The sequence below is a fragment of the Saimiri boliviensis genome, chromosome 2, assembly GCF_048565385.1.
Source record: "Saimiri boliviensis isolate mSaiBol1 chromosome 2, mSaiBol1.pri, whole genome shotgun sequence".
Taxonomy (NCBI): Eukaryota; Metazoa; Chordata; class Mammalia; order Primates; family Cebidae; genus Saimiri; species Saimiri boliviensis.
This window is the reverse complement of record NC_133450.1, coordinates 2,249,860-2,270,470: the sequence shown is the minus strand read 5'-3', so window position 1 is coordinate 2,270,470 and position 20,611 is coordinate 2,249,860. Positions and strand designations below refer to the sequence as shown.

General features: G+C 39.6%; 1 protein-coding gene across 12 annotated transcripts in view; it reads right to left on the bottom strand.

Annotated features, from left to right (window-relative positions):
- SCAPER (S-phase cyclin A associated protein in the ER) overlaps window positions 1-20,611 on the bottom strand; it is a 535,706-nt gene that overhangs the window by 268,834 nt on the left and 246,261 nt on the right. For all 12 annotated transcript variants that reach the window (XM_074392618.1, XM_074392622.1, XM_074392621.1 and 9 more), the window contains one exon: window positions 5,970-6,035. In XM_074392618.1, the coding sequence (XP_074248719.1) occupies window positions 5,970-6,035 (66 nt within the window). The remainder of the gene's footprint in view (window positions 1-5,969; window positions 6,036-20,611) is intronic.

Below are 20,611 nucleotides of genomic sequence, written 5' to 3'. Positions count from 1 at the left end.
CTTTGCAGCCCATAGACCAGGAGATTTCCTCAGCTGCCTACATCACCGGAACTGAATTTCAAGTACAAAACTGGGTGGCTGTTGGGCAGTCACCGAGCCAGCTGCAGGAGATTTTCTTTTTTAATCTCCTGAGCTAGCTCGATGTTTACCTCAGTGGCACCTGAAACACCAACGAGACAGAACTGCTCACTCCCCCGGAAAGGGGGCTGAAGCCAGGAGTCAAGTGGTCTTGCTCAGCAGATCCCATTCCCACAGAGGTCAACAAGCTAAGATCCACTGGCTTGAAATTCTCACTGCTAACACAGCAGTCTGAAGTTGCCCTGAGACACAAGGCATCATGAGGAGAGGGATGTCTGCCATTGCTGAGGCTTCAGTAGGCAGTTTTCCCCTCACAGCATAAACAAAGCCACTGGGAAGTTCACACTGGGTAGGGCCCACCACAGCTCAGCAAAACCACTACAGCCATACTGCTTCTCTAGATTCCTCCTCTCTGGGCAGGGCATGTCTGAAAGAAAGACGGCAGCCCCAGTCGAGGGCTTATAGATAAAATTCCCATCTCCCTAAGACAGAGTACCTGGGGAAAGGGGTGGCTATGGGCGCAACTTCAGCAGTCTTAAATGTTCCTGTCTTCCGGCTCCGAAGAGAGCAGTGGATCTCCCAGCACAGTGCTCAAGCTCTGCTAAGGGACAGACTGCCTCCTCAAGTGGGTCCCTGACTCCTTTGCCTCCTGACTGGGACCCAGCAAGGGTTGACAGACACCTCATACAGGAAAGTTCCACTGGCATCTGGCAGGTGCCCCTCTGGGATAAACCTTCCAGAGGAAGAAAACAGGAAGCAATCTTTGCTGTTCTGCAGCCTCTGCTGGTGATACCCAGGCAAACAGGGTCTGGAGTGGACCTCCAGCAAACTTCAGCAGACTTGCAGCAGAGGGGCCTGATAGTTAGAAGGAAAACTAACAAACAGAAAGAAATAGCATCAACATCAACAAAAAGTATGTCCACACAAAAACCCTATCAGAAGGTAACCAGCATCAAAGACCAAAGGTAGATAAATCCATGAAGATGAGGAGAAACGAACACAAAAAGGGTGAAAATTCCAAAACCAGCATACCTCTTCTCCTGCAAAGGATCACAACTCCTTACCAGCAAGGGAACAAAACTGGACAGAGAACGAGTTTGATGAATTGACAGAAGTAGGCCTCAGAAGGTAGGTAATAACAAACTCCTCCAAGTTAAAGGAGCACATTCTAACCCAATGCAAGGAAGCTAAGAACCTTGAAAAAAGGTTAGTCAAAGTGCTAACTACAATAACCAGTTTAGAGAAGAACATAAATGACCTGATGGAGTTGACAAACACAGCATGAGAACTTCATGAAGCATACACAAGTTATCAATAGCCAAATCAATCAAGCAGAAGAAAGGATATCAGAGATCAAAGATCGACTTAATGAAATACAGTGTAAAGACAAGAGTAAAGAAAAAAGAATGAAAGGAACAAACAAAGCCTCAAAGAAATGTGGGACTATACGAAAAGACCAAACCCACGTTTGATTGGTGTACCTGAAAGTGACAGGGATTCTCAGTTAAAAAACACTCTTCAGAGTATTACCAAGGAGAACTTCCCCAACCTAACAAGACAGGGCAACATGCAAATTTGGGAAATACAGAGAACACCACAAAGATACTCCTTGAGAAGAGCAACCCCAAGACAAAGATTTACCAAGGTTGAAATGAAGGAAAAATGTTAAGGGCAGCCAGAGAAAAAGGTTGTGTTACCTACCCACGAAAAGTAGCCCATGAGACTAACAGTGGATCTCTCAGCAGAAACCCTTCAAGCCAGAATAGAGTGAGGGCCAATATTCAACATTCTTAGAGAAAAGAATATTTAACCCAGAATTTCATAACCAGCAAACTAAGCTTCAGAAGCAAAGGAGAAACAAAATCCTTTACAGACCAGCAAATGCTGAGAGATTCTATCACCATCAGGCCTGCCTTATAACAGCCCCTGAAGGAAGCACTAAACATGGAAAGGAACAACTGATACCAGCCACTGCAAAAACATACCAAATTATAAAGGCCATCAATGCTATGAAAAAAACTGCATCAACTAATGGGCAAAATAACCAGCTAGCATCTTAATGGAAAGATCAGATTCATACATAACAATATTAATCTTAAATGTAAATGGGCTAAATGCCCTAATCAAAAGACAGAGACTGACAAACTGGATAAGGAGTTAAGACCCATCGGTGTGCTGTATTCAGGAGACCCATCTCACATGCAAAGACACACATGGACTCAAAATAAAGGGACAGAGAAATATTCACCAAAAAAAAAGCAGGTAGAATTTTTTGTTTTTGTTTTTTGGGGAGGCATTTATCTTGTTTGGAGCTCTCTTATTCTCTAAACTTCCCAGATCTAGGATTTGGTGTCTGTCACTAATTTGAGGGAAATTCTCAGTCATCATTGTTTCAAATACTGCTTTTGTTCCTCCTCACTTTCTTTTCCTTTCTGGTATTCCAATTACATGTATGTTACACCTTTTTGTAGTTGTCTCAAAGTTTCAGATATTCTGTTCACTTTTCCCGCAATCTTCTTTAAATTGCTTTTCAATTTTGAAAGTTACTATTGTCATATCCTCAAGCTGAGATTATATTCTCAGTATTACTACTACAGTAAGAGTGAAATGAGTATTCATCAACATTTACTGGCTAATCTATCCTTTCACTAATGACGTGGAATTCTACTTTTGTCACTGTATCAGTAATTACTTGCTGTGAAACAAACTGCCTCAAAACTCAGTGTCTTAAAACAACTATCTATTTGCCTCCTGTGGTTTGATCTGCACTCAGCTAGATAACTCTTCTGGTTTCACTTAAGGTAACCTATGTGGGGAAGCACAGTAATTTGGTAGATTGGCTAGGTACTAACTGGTTCTGGAAGGCCTTACTCCCTTGTCTAGAGTGTTCAGAAAGGACAGCCGGGACAACTGAGCTGTCCCTTCATGTGATTTCTCACTCACAAGGAGGCTGACCCAGGCTTCCTTACATGGCAGTTACAAAAGAATAAGAACATGCAGGTGAGAACAGAAGCCACAGACCCATGAGGCTAAGGCTTGGAAGTCACACATCACTTCTACAGCTTTCAATGGACGAAAACAAGTTACAGGTCCAGAAGTGCAAGAGGAAGGGAAACAGAGTCCACTTTTTGATGGGAGAAACAGCAAAGTTATACTGCAAAGGAGCATGTATTCAGAAATGGCTCAACTTCTTCCGGCCATCTTTGAAATACTATACCACAGTCATATATTAAATTTCCTCAAGTATTTAGAAGTATTTCTAGACTGTTGTAAAAAATCTCTTCCAGCTGGGCGCGGCGGCTCACATCTGTAATCCCAGAACTTTGGGACACTAAGGTGGGTGGATAACTTGAGGTCAAGAGCTCTAGACCACCAGTCTGGCCAACATGGGTGAAACCCCGTCTCTACTAAAAATACAAAAATTAGTCAGGTGTGGTGGCAGGTGCCTGTAATCCTAGCTACTTGGGAGGCTGAGGCACAAGAATTACTTGAACCCGGGAGGCAGCGGTTGCAGTGGGCTGAGATCGTGCCACTATACTCCAGCCTGGGTGATAGAGTGACATTCTGTCTCAAAAAAAAAAAACAAAAAAACAAAAAACTCTTCCAACAATTTATATTTTTATTCTTTTGTCAGTGAGTGCAGCTTTAAAATTTTTATTAAATATTTATTAGCTGAGTCGTATCTCATATTCCTTCTTTCAAAAATTCTTCCTAGAAATTCTTAGACTTTTCTATATTCTCTTTAGAATGATTTCAGATCTATGAAAAAAAAGGTTGCTATTTTACAGGAATTACACTACACTTGTAGGAATATTTACAGTCCTGTAACATTTATCCAAGAGTATGATTTGTCTTTCCATTTATAAAAGTCTTTTATATCTCTTGTTAGCTTTCTAAGATTTTCTTTGAATAGATCCTTCACATTTCCTCTTACAGGTCGGGCATGGTGGCTCGCACCTGTAATCCTAGCACTTTGGGAGGCTGAGGCAAGCGGATTGCCTGAGCACAGGAATTTGAGACCAGCCTGGGCAAGAAGGTGAAACCCTGTCTCTACTAAAATACAAAACATTAGCTGGGCATGGTGGCACAGGCCTGTAGTCCTGGCTATGTGGGAGACTGAGGCACAAGAATTGCTTGAACCTGGGAGGTGGAGGTTGCAGCGAGCCAAGATCACGCCACTGCCCTTCAGACTGGGCGACAGAGCGAAGACTGTGTCGTCCCCCCGCTCCCCCCCGCCACACACACACATTTTCTCTTAAATATTTTACTTCTTTTTATTCCTATTGTAAATATATTTTCTAACTGGTTATCACAAAAAAAGCTATTAATTTTTGTATGCTAGATATGCTGTTGTGTAGCTTCAGAACACTCTCTAGAGCTTAGTTTTCCTCATTAACCTCAAAGAATTGTTGTCAGGAATGAGTTAGCCCACACAGAGCCTAGTATAAGGTAATGGCTCAGTAAATGTTACCTACTGTTGTTGTTACATTAATTTGGTACTCCACCATCCTACTGAACTGATTTACCTTGTTGCTTCTACTAGTTTTTACTCCATTCTCCTGAGCTTTGTGATATATAGTATCTTCATAATCTTGATAATTTTCTTACTTTTTAAATGTTTTATATGTATTTACCTTTAAACTGCAAAGCCTAATACTTTCCGAACAATAATAAATAAAAGTAGTAAGCTGATGAATATCTTTTACAGGCCAGAATATTTCTACTGCAAATGCAAATAATGGCTACATTAACATTCTATAGCATAGCTACACCAACAAATGGTTATGGATATTCCTCAGTTTGGGCACTTAAATTGTTGCTTGACTTTTTCACTGTTAGAAGTAGCAGTAGAAGAGTCATCCATGCAAAGTTAATGCAAGAACCGGAAACTAAACATCTCATGTTCTCATTTATGAGGGGGAGCTGAACAATGAGAACACAGAAACAGAGGGAGGGCAACACCACACACCAGGGCCTGTGGGGGTGGGGAGGGGAGTGGAGGGGGAGCATCAGGACAGACAGCTAACGCATGCTGGGCTTGATACCTGCGTGATGGGTTGACAGGTGCTGCAAATCACCATGGCACATGTTTACCTATGTAAAAAACCTGCACATTCTGCACATGTACCCCAGAATTTAAAATTAAAAAAAATTTTTTTTAAAGAGTCATTCATGTCTATAAAGAATCTGAGCACATTTTGTGCTATTTCGCTGAGCAGGCTTAGGTCTGAATAGGACTTCCTAAGGCACGCTGCTTTTCAACAAGACCATACTAGTCTGTACTCCCTGCCACAGTGTATGTGAATAGTCTTCTCACTGCAGCTCTACTGACAGTATTTTTGTTCATAGTGCCAAGGTTGACAATCCCTGTTCTAACAGATCAGGTCCTGGCAAAGCAAGGCCGTGCTGGTGCTTGCTCTGAGGAGATCTCTTCAACGATTGTTCCTAGGGCCAGTTGGTAAAGAGAAACAGAATTCTCTAATGCTAATTCTCATGAGGTTTTAGATGAGAATTTAGACTTCACCACTGAGGTGTAAATGTAATCAAACAACAGCTAGGTAAACAAGGCATCATCATTTTGCTTCTCTTAACATTTCGGGTGAAATAGCCTCTCTGTGAGGGTTGTCTCATACGTTGAATCGTGTAGCAGAAACCTTGCCCTCCACCCACTTGATGCTAGCAGTCCCAAGTTGTGCTCACAAGAGCTGTGCCCAGACATGGCCAAATATCCTCAGCAAACTCACCTCTAGTTGGATACCACTGTGTTAAGAGAATGCTGTTCTAGAAATCAGAAAAAAACAACTCATTACAGATATAACATGCTGGTTGAGACACACTTTTGTTACAAGCAGAGACTGATGAAAGGGAGAACTAAAATGTGGAATACTCACTTTGCCTTATAAGGTGAATCAGAGCCAGAATTCTGCGTTTCCATTAAACTCTCATATTCCTTAGCCCTAAAAAGAAAACAAGTTTTCACTGTTATTTCACTGCTAATTTTTATAATAAACCAAAATGTCGGCGTAGTTTCCCCTATTAAATTTAACACTCAGTCCATTACATTTGGTGATTGAAGTGGCTGACTACCTATGTACCTCAAGAGTTACACAATGAAAAGATAAACAGAGGGAAAGAATAGTACCCAAAAAAATGATCATTTAATTTTAGAAGTAATTAAAAAGACAGGGGAAATAACTTGACCAGACCTTCAAAGATTTGTTTTGAAATTTAGGATACTCCTCTGTCACTTTCTAACCAGGCTCCAGCTTGCCTAAACTAGTAGGTGACAGTCCTCAAGCTGGTCACTGATCTACGACAGTTCTCACGATAGCAACCCATTAGTGTCGACTTATTTTGTACATTTCTCTTTTTGGAGAAAAAAAGGAGGAAAATGCCAATTTAAATGTTAACTGCTCATCCAAAGGGTCCTGGTGTCAAAAACTTCATCCGGTGATCTATGAAAAAATTACCCACAACATAAAACAATCTAGACAGCAACGACAGGTGGAAAAAAATACTCCTACCTATAACAGTGAGAAGATGCAAACTATAATAGCCCTAATGAGAAAAAAAGCAAACTAGAGAGGTTATGCTTTGGAATAAAGAAATATCTAAATTGGAATGAAATATAAAATTACGTTTTTTTCAACCTAAGTATGCTCACTGACTTCAGCCTAAATATTACAATTTTTAGAAATATAAAGATTTTTAAAAATATAAACATTTTGCACATCGAAATGGAGAAATAATCACTTGGTAGCTGCAAGTAATTGTGACCTTATCTGAAAGGTGGGGAAAGTACCAATCACGCATGGTTGAATATGTTCCAAGCACTCTGCTGCTGCTGTGCAGTCAATAACATCACGTGTATCTAAAACCGCAATATGGTATTATCTCTATGATGTGGTGTGGATATCTGTCCCCTCCAAATCTCATGCTGAAATGTGATCCGCAATGTTGAAGGTGGGGCCCACCGAAACGTGGCTGGATCATAGGGGTGGCTCTCTCATGAATAGCCTGGAATTCTCCTTACAGGAATGAATAATAATGAGTTCATGTGACATCCAGTTACTTAGGAGTATGGCACCTCGCCCTATGAACATTTTTTATACGTCTCTTGGCTGATTGTATGTCTTCTTTTGAGAAGTGTCTGTTCATGTCCTTTGGCCACCTTTTAATGGCTTTATTCAGTTTTTGCTTATTCAATTGTCCAAGTTCCTTATAGATTCTGGATATTAAATCTTTGGATGCATAGTTTGCGAAACATTTTCTCCCATTCCATATGTTATCTGTTCATTCTGTTGATAGTTTCTTTTGCTATACAGAAGCTCTTTAGTTTAATTAGCTCCCTCTTGTCAGTTTTTGTGTTTACTGCAATTGCTTTTGAGGACTTAGTCACAAATTATTTGCCAAGGCCAATGTCCAGAATGGTATTCCCTAAGCTTTCTTCTATGAATTTTAGTTTAGAGGTCTTACCTTTAAATCTTTCATTCATCTTAACTTTTGTATATGGTGAAATGTAAGGGTCCAATTTATTTCTTCTGCATATGGCTAGCCAGTTATCTCAGGACAATTGACTAAATAGGGAGTCCTTTCTTCATTGCTTATTTTTGTCAACTTTACAAAAAATCAGATGGCTATAGGTATGCTGCATTATTTCTGGGTTCTCTATTCTGTTCCACTGGTCTTATAGGTCTGTTTTTGTACCAGTATCATGCTGTCTTGGTTACTGTAGACTTATAGTATAGTTTGAAATTGGGTAATGTGATGCCTCCAGTTTTGTTCTTTTTACTTAGAATTGCTTTGGCTCTTCAGGCTCTTTCGTGGCTCTATATGCCTTTTAAAATAGCTTTTCAAAATTTTGTAAAAAAATGACATTGATAAACAAAGACCATATGATCATCTCAACATATGCAGAAGCTTTCAATAAAATTCAACATCCCTTCATGATTTAAAAAAGAAAAAACCCTAACAGACTAAGAATTGAAGGAACATACCTCAAAATTAAAAAAAAAAAAAAATTAAAGCCATCTATGGCAACCCTATAGCCAATACCATAGTGGATGGGCAAAAGCTGGAAGCATTTCCCTGAAGAACAGAAACAAGACAAGAATGTCCACTTTCACCATTCCTGTAAAATGTACTCCAAGTCCTAGCCAGAGCAAATAGCCGGAGAAATAAAAGGCATTCAAATAGGAAAATAAGTCAAATTACCTCTCTTCACTGACAAAATGATTCTATACCTAGAAAACTCTAAAGACCCTGCTAAAAGGCTCCTAGAACTGATAGACGACTTCAGTGAAGTTTTAGGATACAAAATCAGTGTACAGAAATCAGTAGCATTTCTATTCACCACTAATATTGAAGGTGAGAGCCAAATCAGGAATACAATCCCATTTGCAATAGCCACACATACCCAAAAATAAGATACCCAGGTATACATTTAAACCAAGGAGGTGAAAGATCTCTACAAGCAGGACTACAAAACATTACTAAAACAAATCATATATGATACAAATAAATTTTTAAAATTCCATATGGGCTCATGGATTAAAAGAATCAATATCATTAAAATAGCTGCCCAAAGTAACCTGCAGATTCTATGCTATTTCTAAAATTACCTTTCATTTTTTTTCACCTTCTGAGACTTGCAAATTTGAGTATTGTGTCACTATGATGTTGCCTATGTCACATAGGCTGTTTTTCAATTGTAAACAGCATCAGTAGTATCTGTGATTTCCTCGGTGATTTATATGGTAGGGTTGTTAGTAAAGGCTGTGGTGAAGTCTTGCTGGTGATGGGGACACCTCAAGCCCCAGAAGTGGCAGCAATGGGCCACATGTACCTGTTCTTAGGCTCCACAGTGACACTGACATGGGTGTTAGCAGGTGCAGCTGAGCTGATTCTTGGGCCTCCAGGCAGCTTGCTCTGGTGACAGGGGTGGCAGCAATGGGCTAGTGAGTTCATTATCAATTATCAAACAGTGAACACATATTTGTCCCCTCCAGATCTCATGTTGAAATGTGATCCCCAACGTTGGAGGTGGGGCCTAACAAAAGGTGGCTGGATCATAGGGGTGGATCCCAGGCTCCCAGCTGATACCAGAAAAGCAGGCCACCTCACCTTCCACTCCTATTTTGCTTTAGGTCAGCGGTATCCAATCTTTTGGCTTCCCTGGCCACAACAGATGAAGAACTGTCTTGGGTCACACATAAAACACACTAACACTAACAATAGCTGATGAGCTTTAAAAAAAAAATCACACACACACACAAATCCTGTAATGTTTTAAGGAAGTCTGCACATTTGTGTTGGGCCGCATTCAAAGCCATCCTGGGCCTCCAGGATGTGAGATGGACAAGCTTGCTTTAGGTGTTTCGTCACTTCTCGGTTGAATGCCAGTATTCTCTTAGATGATCTGTTCAGAGTGTGATTATCGACTCTCTCACTATCTTGGTTCTTTGCTGTGGAGGAGGCACACACTAGCTGCCTCTAGTCAGCCATCTGGAAGCACCTCCCATTTGATTCACTTTTAGCATTCAATTAAATATTTATTTCCAGAGTTTTGACTCTGTATTAACTAAACTATATTATGGAGGCTGGGGGGGATACAAAGAGGTATATACATAATGAGAATATTTAAGAAACTTATTCTGCAGAAGGAAGATGACAATGTAACAGCATAAAAAGATACATAATTCCAGCTAGGTTCGGTGGCTCACGTCTGTATTCCCAGCACTCTGAAAGGCTGAGGCGGGTGGATCATTTGAGGTCACGAGTTCGACGCACGCCTGGCAAACATAGCAAATCCCTGTCTCTACTAAAAATACAAAAATTAGCTGGGTTTGGTGGTGCACACCTGTAATCCCAGCTAATCAGTGGACCGAGGCACAAGAATCGCTTGAACCTGGGAGGTGGAGGTTGCAGTGAGCCAAGACTGGGCCACAGCACTCCAGCCTGGACGACAGGGGGAGACTCTGTGTCAAAACAAAACAAAACAAAACAAAACAAAACAAAACAAAACAAAACAAAACAAAACAAAACAAAACAAAACAAAACACGCCTAATTCCATGGAGCAGAGTAAGTAACAGGTAATTAGTATAGTATGTTCATTTCCAGCCAAGTTTCCTGAAGAAAATGGAATGTGTACTCTCTTGAAAGTCAGGTGGTCTCTGAATACACAGAAAAAAAAGGAAATGACATTACTACCAGAGAAAATTGAGTAAACAATGCTGAACGTAAGGAAAAATACAAGTTATGCTTAGAACATTGTAGAGACCCATTTGGTCAGAGCAAAAGATTAAAATGTGAGAATAGAAAGAGATAAAGTTGAAAGAATCCTTTAAAATATGCTGCTACAATTACAATCTGATGATTTGTTTTTTAGAGGATTGTCTACTTTGGTAAGATTTAACATTCTATTAGTGTCGTATTGTACACTGCATCTCTTCATTATTAATCTCAATATCATCTTGGTTATACTCCCTCTCAGTCATAATTTGTGGGCTATTTGTTGCTCCATTTTATTTTTTATTAGCTTTTTTGCAGGCTATTTTACAAATCTTCTCAAGAAATTAGACTTCTTTAACTGTATAAAAAATCATATATTGTGTCACGTGTGTATTTGTTAAATAAAACTAAATAAATCCATCTATCTTGTTTTCCATGGGGGGTGATAACAATATTGTTCTAGCTCCTTGAGTTATTTAGATCATTTCTTTTTTTTTTTTATTGCATTTTAGGTTTTGGGGTACATGTGAAGAACATGCAAGATTGTTGCATAGGTACACACATGGCAGTGTGGTTTTCTGCCTTCCGTCCCCTTGCCTGTATCTGTCATTTCTACGTCAACTGATAGCAAAATCATTTAAAGCAAAAATTTCATTCTGAGCAAAGCAATGGTAACATCCTGTAAGTTTCATACTGTCATAAATTTCAAAAAATCTGTACTTTTCATTTTGATTTACTACTAAAAATTCATATTGAAAATGTTTATCACCCTTGCTTCCAAAAAATTAATTTTTTCTCTTTATGATTTAAAAAAATTTTGGTCAGTTTTATAGAGGTATAATTTCCATATAATAAAAAATTTCTGTGTATAAGTCAATGAGTTTTCACTATTGTGTACCCCAATATAATCAAAGTCAAAATCATGACATGAAAGATTTCCACTACACCACAAAGTTCTCTTTTGTCTCTTTCTAGTCAATCTCTTCCCTATTCGTTGCTCCTAGAAATGAGTCATCTGGTTTCTACTAGTAAGGCTTTCTAGAATATACAATTACTACAATCATGCATACATTATTGTCTCTAAATTAATTCATTTAGCATAAAGCTCTTGAGATTCATCCAAACTGGTATCACTAGTTTTTACTGCCTAATAATGTTCTACTGTTTAGAGACCTGAAAATGTGTTTATCCATTCACAAATTTAGATATTTCACTTTTTTCCAGATTAGGATTAATATGAATAAAACTACTATGAAAATTGGCAGACAAGTGTTTGTATGAAAAATGTTTTCATTTCTCTCAGACAAATTACCTCAGAGTGGATCATGTAATAAGCATGTACTTAACTTTAAATGACCAAAATATCTTCTGAACTTTAAATGAGCGAAGTGCTTTCTGAAGTAATCATTCCAATTTGCACTTCTACCAGTGACGCATGAAAGTTTCAGTTGCTTTAGTCCTGGCCAATACTTGGTTTGGCCAATCTTCTTAATTTTAGAAATTCCTCTGGGTGTATAGTGGCATCTCACTGTGCTTTAATTAGCAATTTCCTAATGATTTAAACAACCTATTATGTGGCTATTTACTGTTCATGTATCTTCTCTAGTTAAGTGTGTTCAAATTTTTTGCTGTGGGCCGGGCGCGGTGGCTCAAGCCTGTAATCCCAGCACTTTGGGAGGCCGAGGCGGGTGGATCACAAGGTCGAGAGATTGAGACCATTCTGGTCAACACGGTGAAACCCTGTCTCTACTAAAAATACAAAAAATTAGCTGGGCATGGTGGCGCATGCCTGTAATCCCAGCTACTCAGGAGGCTGAGGCAGGAGAATCGCCTGAACCCAGGAGGCGGAGGTTGCGGTGAGCCAAGATCGCGCCATTGCACTCCAGCCTGGGTAACAAGAGCGAAACTTCCGTCTCAAAAAAAAAAAAAAATTTTTTTTTGCTGTGTTAAAAATCAGTTTATTTTCAGAGGTGGTGGTGAGGTGGGGATCTTTGATCGTAATAAATTTCTAGTTTGATTGATTTATGCACAATGAATATTTAATTTTCATTTCAGAATTAGAAGATTAGAATTCTTGGTCTTTTTTTGTTGTATGTTCATATTTTATAAATGTTCAGTGGAAATTTATTTTTTAAAATATGTATGGCCTACTGGCAGACATCAGAGCTTGGCAATAAACATCTGGACATATTTGTGGAATCTCAATTCTAACGGACTAGAATCTAATATAGATTAATAAAATAATTTATATTTCTATCCTTAGGTTAAGATAATAGTTAATAACTATAGGTTTGTAGTAAGTTTTGAAATTGAGAAATTCAGTTTGTTCTTCTTTTTCAAGATTGTTTAGGCTATTAGTAAATCTCTTGTAATTCTACTTAACTTTTTTTTCATTTTCAGCTCTGGGGTACACGTGCAGGATTTGTAAGTTTGTTACAGATGCCAGGGTGGTTTGCTGCACCTATCAATCCATCACGTAGGTATTAAGGCCAACATGCATTAGCTATTTTTCCTAATGCTCTCCCACCCCCCAACCACACCCTCAACAGGCCCCGGTGTGTGTTGTTCCCCTCCCTGTGTTCATGTGTTCTCATTGTTCAGTTTCCACTTCTAACTGAGAGCATGTGGTATTTGGTTTTCTATTCCTGTGTTAGTTTGCTGAGGATAATGGCTTCCATCTCCATTCCTGTTCTTGCAAAGAACATAATCTTGTTCCTTTTTATGGCTGCATAGTATTCCATGGTGCATATGTGCCACATTTTCTTTATCTGGTCTATCTTTGATGGGTATTTTGGTCAATTCCATATCTTTTTTATTGTAAATAGTGCTATAAAGAACATATGCCTGCATGTATCTTTGTAACAGAATGATTTTTATTCCTTTGGGTATATACCCAGTAATGAGATTGCTGGGTATTTCTGGTTCTAGATCCTTAAGGAATCACCAGTCTTTCACAATAGTGGAACTATTTTACATTCCCACCAACAGTGTAAAAGCATTCATATTTCTCTACAACCTCGCTAGCATCTGTTGTTTCTTGACTTTTTAGTAATTGGCACTGGGACCAGCATGAGATGGCATCTCATTGTGGTTTGACTTGCATTTCTCCAACGATTAGTGATGCTGAGCTTTTCTCCATATGTTTGTTGGCCGCAAGAATGTCTTCTTTTGAGAAGTGTCTGTTCTTGTCCTTTGTCTACTTTTTAATGGGGTTGTTTTTCTTTCTTATAAATTTAAGTTCCTTGTAGATTCTGGATATTAGGCTTTTATCAGTTGCTTAGATTGCAAAAATTTTCTCCCACTGGTTGCCTTTTGCTCTGATAGTTTCTTTTGCTGTGCAGAGGATCTTTCATTAGATTTTATTTGTCAATTTTTTCTTTTGTTGCAATTGCTTTTGGTGATTTCGTCATAAAGTCTTTGCCCGTGCCTATGTTCTGAATGCTATTGCCTAGGTTGCCTTCCAGAGATTTTATAGATTTGGGTTTTACATTTAAGTCTTTAATCCATCTTGATTTAATTTTTGTATATAAGGGAAAGGTCCAGTTTCAATCTTCTGCATATGGCTAGCCAGTTATTCCATCACCACTCATTGAGTAGGAAATCCTTTCCCCATTGCTTTTGTCAAGTTTGTCAAAGATCAGATAGTTATATGTGTGTGGCCTTATTTCTGGGCTCTCTATTCTGTTCCATTGATCTATGTGTCTAATTTTGTACCAGTACCATGCTGTTTTGGTTACCGTAGCCTGGTAATATAGTTTGAAGTTGGGTAGTGTCATGTCTCCAGCTTTGTTCTTTTAGTTTAGGATTGTCTTGGCTATACGAACTCTTTTTTTGGTTCCACATAAATTTTAAAACAGTTTCTTCTAATTCTGTGAAGAATGTCAATGGTAGTTTAATGGGAACAAAATTGAATCTATAAATTAGTTTGGGCAGTATGGGCATCTTAACAATATTCATTCTTCCTATCTGTGAGCATTGAAGAATTTTCCATTTGTTTGCGTCTTCTCTGATTTCCTTGAGCAGTGGTTTGTAGTTCTCCTTGAAGAGGTCCTTCACTTTCCCTGTTAGTTGTATTCCTAGGTATTTTACTTTCTTTGTAGCAATTGTGAATTGCAGTTCATCCATGATTTGGCTCTCTGCTTCCCTAATGTTGGTGTATAGGAATGCCTGTAACTTTTGCACACTGATTTTGTATCCTGACACTTTGCTGATGTTGCTTATCAGCTTAAGAAGCTTTTGTGCTGAGACAATGGGGTATTCTAGATATAGGATCATTTCATCTGCAAAGACACTTTGACTTCCTCTCTTCCTATTTGAATACACTTAATTTCTTTCTCTTGCCTGACTGCCCTGGCCAGAACTTCTAAAACTATGTTGAATAGCAGTGGTGAGAGAAGGCATCCTTGTCTTATGCCAGTTTTCAAGAGGAGTGCTTCCAGCTTTTGCCCATTCAGTATGATATTGGCTGTGGGTTTGTCACAAATGGCTCTTACTATTATAAAGTATGTTCCTTCAATACCTAGTTTATTGAGACTTTTTAACATGAAGGGATGTTGAATTTAATCAAAGGCTTTCTCTGCATCTATTGAGATAATCATGTAGTTTTTCTCTTTAGATCTGCTTATGTGAAGATTTATGTTTATTGATTTGCATATGTTGAAGCAGCCTTGCATCCTGAGGATGAAGCCAAGTTGATCATAGTGGATAAGTTTTTCATGTGCTGATTTGGTTTGCCAGTATTTACTGAGAATTATTGCATTGATGTTCATCAGGGATATTGGCTGAAGTTTTCTTTTTTTGTTTTATCTGTGCCAGGTTTTGGTATCAGAATGGTGCTGGTCTCACAGAATGAGTTAGGGAGGAATCCTTCCTTCACAGTTTTTTGGAATAGTTTCAATAGGAATAGTACCAGCTCTTCTTTGTTCTTCTGGTAGAATTCAACTCTAAATCCATGTGGTCTTGGGCTTTTTGGTTGGTAGGCTATTTGTTAATTCTGCCTCAATTTCAGAATTTGTTAAAGGTCTATTCAGGTATTCCAACTTCTTCCTGATTCAGTCTTGGGAGGGTGTTTGTGTCCAGGAATTTATCCATTTCTTCTAGATTTTCTAGTTTGTTTGCACAGTTATTCATAGTATTTTTATTTTATAGTATACAGAGTTATTTACAGTAAATTTCTCTTTCTAGATTCTTCACAAAGTATGTTTCTAAACTGCTGAATCAAAACATAGGTTCAACTCTCTGAGAGGAATGCACACATAGCAAAGCAGTTTTACAGACAGCTTGCTTCTAGCTTTGATTGCCAGATATTTGGTTTTCCACCACAGACCAGAGTGGAGTTTGAAATATCTTTTATATTCTATACAAAGAGTGTTTCTGAACTGCTGAATCAAAACATAAGTTGAATTTTCAGAGATGAATCCACACATCACAAAGCAGTTTCACAGATAGCTTGCTTCTAGGTTTCATTGCCAGATATTCAGTTTCTCAGTACAGGCTGCAGTGGAGCTTAAAATATCTCTTTTTAGATTCTGCACAGAGTGTTTCTAAACTGTGGAACCAAAACGTAAGTTAAATTGTCAAAGACGAATGCACACATCTCAAAGCAGTTTCAACAATAGCTTTCCATTAGTTTTTATCATGAGATATTTATCTCTTCACCATAGGCTTCCGTTCAGTTTGAAATGCACCTTTCTAGATTCTACACAAAGTGTGTTTCTAAACTGCTAAACTAAAACATAGTACATAGTACTATAGAAATATAGTATGCTCTATTTCTGTGGTGTCATTGGTGATAACCCATTTATCACTTTTTATTGTGTCTATTTGATTCTTCTCTATTTTATTAGTCTAGCTAGCTATTTCATTTTTTTCAAAAAATCAGCCCCTGAATTCACTGCTGTTTTGAAGGATTTTTTCAGATCTCTATCTCCTTCAGTTCTGCTCTGAGCTTATTTATTTTTTTCTGCTAGCCTTGGGGTTTGTTAGCTCTTGGTTCTCTAGTTCTTTTCGTTGAGCTGTTAGGGTGTTGATTTGAGATATGTCTAGCTTTCTGATGTGGGCACTTAGTGCTATAAATCTCTCTCTTAACACTGCTTTAGCTGTGACAGAGATTCTGGCACGTTGTCTCTTTGTTCTCATTGGATCCAAAGAATTTCTTCATTTCTGCATTAATTTCATTATTTACCGAGGAGTCATTCAGGAGCAGGTTGTTCAATTTCCATCTAGTTGTGTGGTTCTGAGTGAGTTTCTTAATCTTGAGTTCTAATTTTATTGTGCTGTGGTATGAGAGACTATTATTTCAGTTCTTTTGCATTTGCTGAGGAGCAATTTACTTCTAATTATGTGATCAATTTTAGAGTAAGTGCAATGTGGCACCCAGTAGAATGCATATCCTGTTGTTCTGGGGTAGAGAGTTCTATAGATATCTATCAGGCCCACTTGATCCAGAGCTGAGTTCAAGTCCTGATGATTTTTGTTAATTTTCTGTCTTGACAAGCGGTCTAATATTGACAGTGAAGTGTTAAAATCTCCCATTATTATTGTGTGGGAGTCTAAGTCTCTTTGTAGGTCTCTAAGAACTTGTTTTATGAATATGGGTGTTTCTGTACTTGGTGCATAAATATTTAGAATAGTTAGCTCTTCTTGTTGAATTGACCCTTTTATCATTATGTACTGCCCTTGTCCTTTTTGATTTTTGTTGGTTTAAAGTCTGTTTTGTCAGAAATTAGGCTTTGCAACCCCTGCTTTTTTGTTTTCCATTTGCTTGGTAAATTTTTCTGTATTCTTTTATTTTCAGTCTATGTGTGTCTTTGCATGTGAGATGGATCTCTTGTATGTAGCACACTGAGATATTGACTCTTTATCCAGCTTGCCATTCTGTGCCTTTTAATTGGGTCAGTTAGGCTATTTACATTTAAGGTTACCATTGTTATGTGTGGATTTGATCCCGTCATCATGATGCTTGCTGGTTATTTTGCAGACTTCTTTATGTAGTTGCTTCGCAGTGTCACTGGTCTGTGTACTTCAGTGTGTTTCTGTAGTGGCTGGTAATGGTTTTTCCTTTCAATATTTCATGTTTCCTTCAGGAGCTCTTAAAAGGCAGGCCTGGTGATGACAGATTCCCTCAGCATTTGCTTGCCTGAAAAATATTTTATTTCTCCTTCACTAATCAAGCTTAGTTTGGCTGGATATAAAATGTCAGGTTGGAAATTCTTTCAGGAATGATGAATACAGACCCCTAATCTCTTCTGGCTTGTAGGGTTTCTGCTGAGAGGTCTGTCGTCAGTCTGATGGGCTTCGCTTCATAGGTGATTTGGCCTTTCTCTCTGGCTGCCCTTATTTTCCTTCATTTTGACCTTGGAGAATCTGATGATTATGCGTCTTGGAGTTGATCTTCTTGTGAAGTATCTTACTGGATTTCTCTGGTTTTCATGAATTTGAATGCTGGACTGGCTTGCTAAGTTGGAGAAGATCTCCAGGATGATATCCAAAAGTATGTTTTCCAAGCTGGTTCCATTCTCCTCATCTCTTTCAGTTACCCCTATCAATCATAGGTTTGGTCTTCTCAGAGGTTTTTTTGTTCCTTTTCTTTCTTTCTTCTCTAGTTCTGTCTGCATGCCTTATTTTAGGAAGATAGTCTTCGAGCTCTGATATCCTTTCTTCCTCTTGATCTACTTGGCGATTGATACTTGTGTTTGCATTGTGATGTTCTTGTGTTTTTTTTCAGCTCCATCAGATCATTTATGTTCTTCTCTAAACTGATCATTCGGGTTAACAGTTCCTGTAATGTTTTATCATGATTCTTAGCTTCCTTGCAATGAGTTAGAACATACTCCTTTAGTTCACCAAAGTTCATTATTACCCATCTTCTGAAGCCTACTTTTGTCAATTTACCCATCTCAGCTTCAGCCCAGTTCTGTGCCCTTGCTGTAGACGTGTTGTGATCATTTGGAGGAGAAGACGCACTCTGGTTTTTTGAGTTTTCAGCATTTTTGCACTGATTCTTTCTCTTTCTCATCTTCATGGGTTTATCTCCCTTTAATCTTTTTTTCTTTTCTTTTTTCTTTTTCTTTTCTTTTGAGAGTCTTGCTCTGTAACCCAGGCTGGAATGCAGTGGCACAATTTGGGGTCACTGTAGCCTCTGCCTCCCAGGATCCAGCGATTCTCCTGCCTAGCCTCCCTGGTAGCCGGGATTACAGCCACGTCCACCACACCTGGCTCATTTTTGTATTTTTAATAGACACAGGGTTTCATCGTGTTGGCCAGGCTGGTCTTGAACTCCTGACCTCAGGTGATCCACCCACCTCGGCCTCCCAAAGTGCTAGGATTACAGCTATGAGCCAGTGCACCCAGCCTGCTGCTGATCTTTAAATGGGGTTTTTGTGGGGTCTTTTTCAGTGATGTTGTTGTTGCTTTTGCTTTTGATTTTTTCTTTTTGCAGTCAGGTCCCTCTTCTGCAGGGCTGCTGAGGTTTGCTGGGGATCTACTCCAGACCCTATTCACCTGAGTCCCTCCTGCACCTAGAAACACCAACAGTGGAGGCTGCAGAACAGCAAAGGTGACAGCCTGCTCCTTCCTCTGGGAGCTCTGACCCAGAGGGGCACCAATCTGATGGCAGCCGGAATGCTCCTGTATGAGGTGTCTGGCAAACCCTACTGGGATGTCTCACCCAGTCAGGAGAAGCGGGATCAGGGACTTGCTTAAATAAGCAGTCTGGCTGCCCCTTGACAGGGCAGGTCTGCTGCGCTGAAGGGAATTCCCCTCATCCTCATCCAGACTGCCCTGACTCTACAGAGCCAGGAGGCAGGATTAAGACTGCTGATCCATGAGACTACAGCCAGCCCTCCTCCTAGGGGCTCCTCTCAGGGATATCAGAGTTCTATCTATAAAGCCCTGGCTGGGGATGCTGAAGTTCCCACAAGGAGGCTCTGCCTGGTGAGGAGGAGTGGACTGGGGTCCTGCTTAAAGAGACAGTCTGGCCACAAACTGTCCCAGCCGCTGTGTTGCACTGTGGGGAATTGCTCCTGGTCCAAAATGTCCAGTCTTAGTGGCACCGGTGGCAGGAGAAGACAGCCAACTGGAGCCACAGTGATGGCGGCTGCCCCGTCTCCGCCTGGAACCTGGTTTTACTTAGGCAGTCTCCAGCCTGTTGTGCTAGTCGGCATTTCAAGCCAATGGTTTTAGCTTATAGGGTTCTGTGGGAGTGGGGCCCGCTGAAGGAGGCCGCTTGGCTTCCTGGCTTCAGCCTGCGTACCACAGGAGTGGATGGATCTCCTGCCTCACTTGAGTTCCCAGAGCCACAGTATGCAAAAACTCCTATGTCTCAGGGCCTGTTCAAGCAGCCACCCACCAGAGGAGCCACCATGAGTCTGCATAGCTCTGCGCTTAGGACCCAAAGCCCTGGTAGAGCGGGCTCATGAGGGGACCTTCTTATTCACAGGTTGCAAGGATCTGCGGGAAAAGCGTGGTTTTCAGGGAAGGGTAGCACAGTCTCTCACCACTTCCCTCGGCTGAAGGAGGGAGCTCCCTTTGCCCTCTGCAGCTCCCAGGTGGGCCCTCGCTCCACCTTGTTTTTCCTCACTCTCCGTGGGTCACGTCAACTGCCTAGTCAGTCCCAGTGACAGAACCTTGGTACCGCAATTGAAGATGCAGAATTCACTTGTCATTTTCACCCTTCTTGGTGGGAGTAGCAGAGTGGATCTGTTTCTATTCAGCCATCTTGGTTTGCCCCCTTCTATGTAAATTTTAGCATTAGCTTGTTCGTTTCTACAAAAGAGGCTACTGGAATTTTGACAGGGATTACACTGAAGCTGTATACCAATTTGGGGAGTATTAGCATCTTAAGAATGTTAAGTCTTCTAAGGCACGAAACACAGAATGTCTTTCAATTTTTGCAGGTCTTTAAATTCTCTCAACGTTTGCAGTTTCCAATGAACAAGTCTTGCACCACTCTGGTTAAATTTATCATTAATTACTTTACTATTTTATATGCCATTGCCAAATGTAATTGCTTTCTTACTTTCATTTTTGGATTGTTCATTGTTAGTATATAGAAATGTGACCGATTTTTGTATGTTGAACTTGTTTCTTGAAACTTCGGCAAATTCCTTTATAAGCATAGTAATTGGGTGTGTGTATTATTTAGTATACTGCAAGAACAGTAAGTCCTCAATATAGTAGAGTGGTTCTCGAAACTGCAATTTTAACAATGCATAGCAAAACTAATTTTAACATAGGCTAATTGATATTAATAAGAATAAGTTTGCTATGGCATATATCTGGTCACAAAAACATCACCAAACT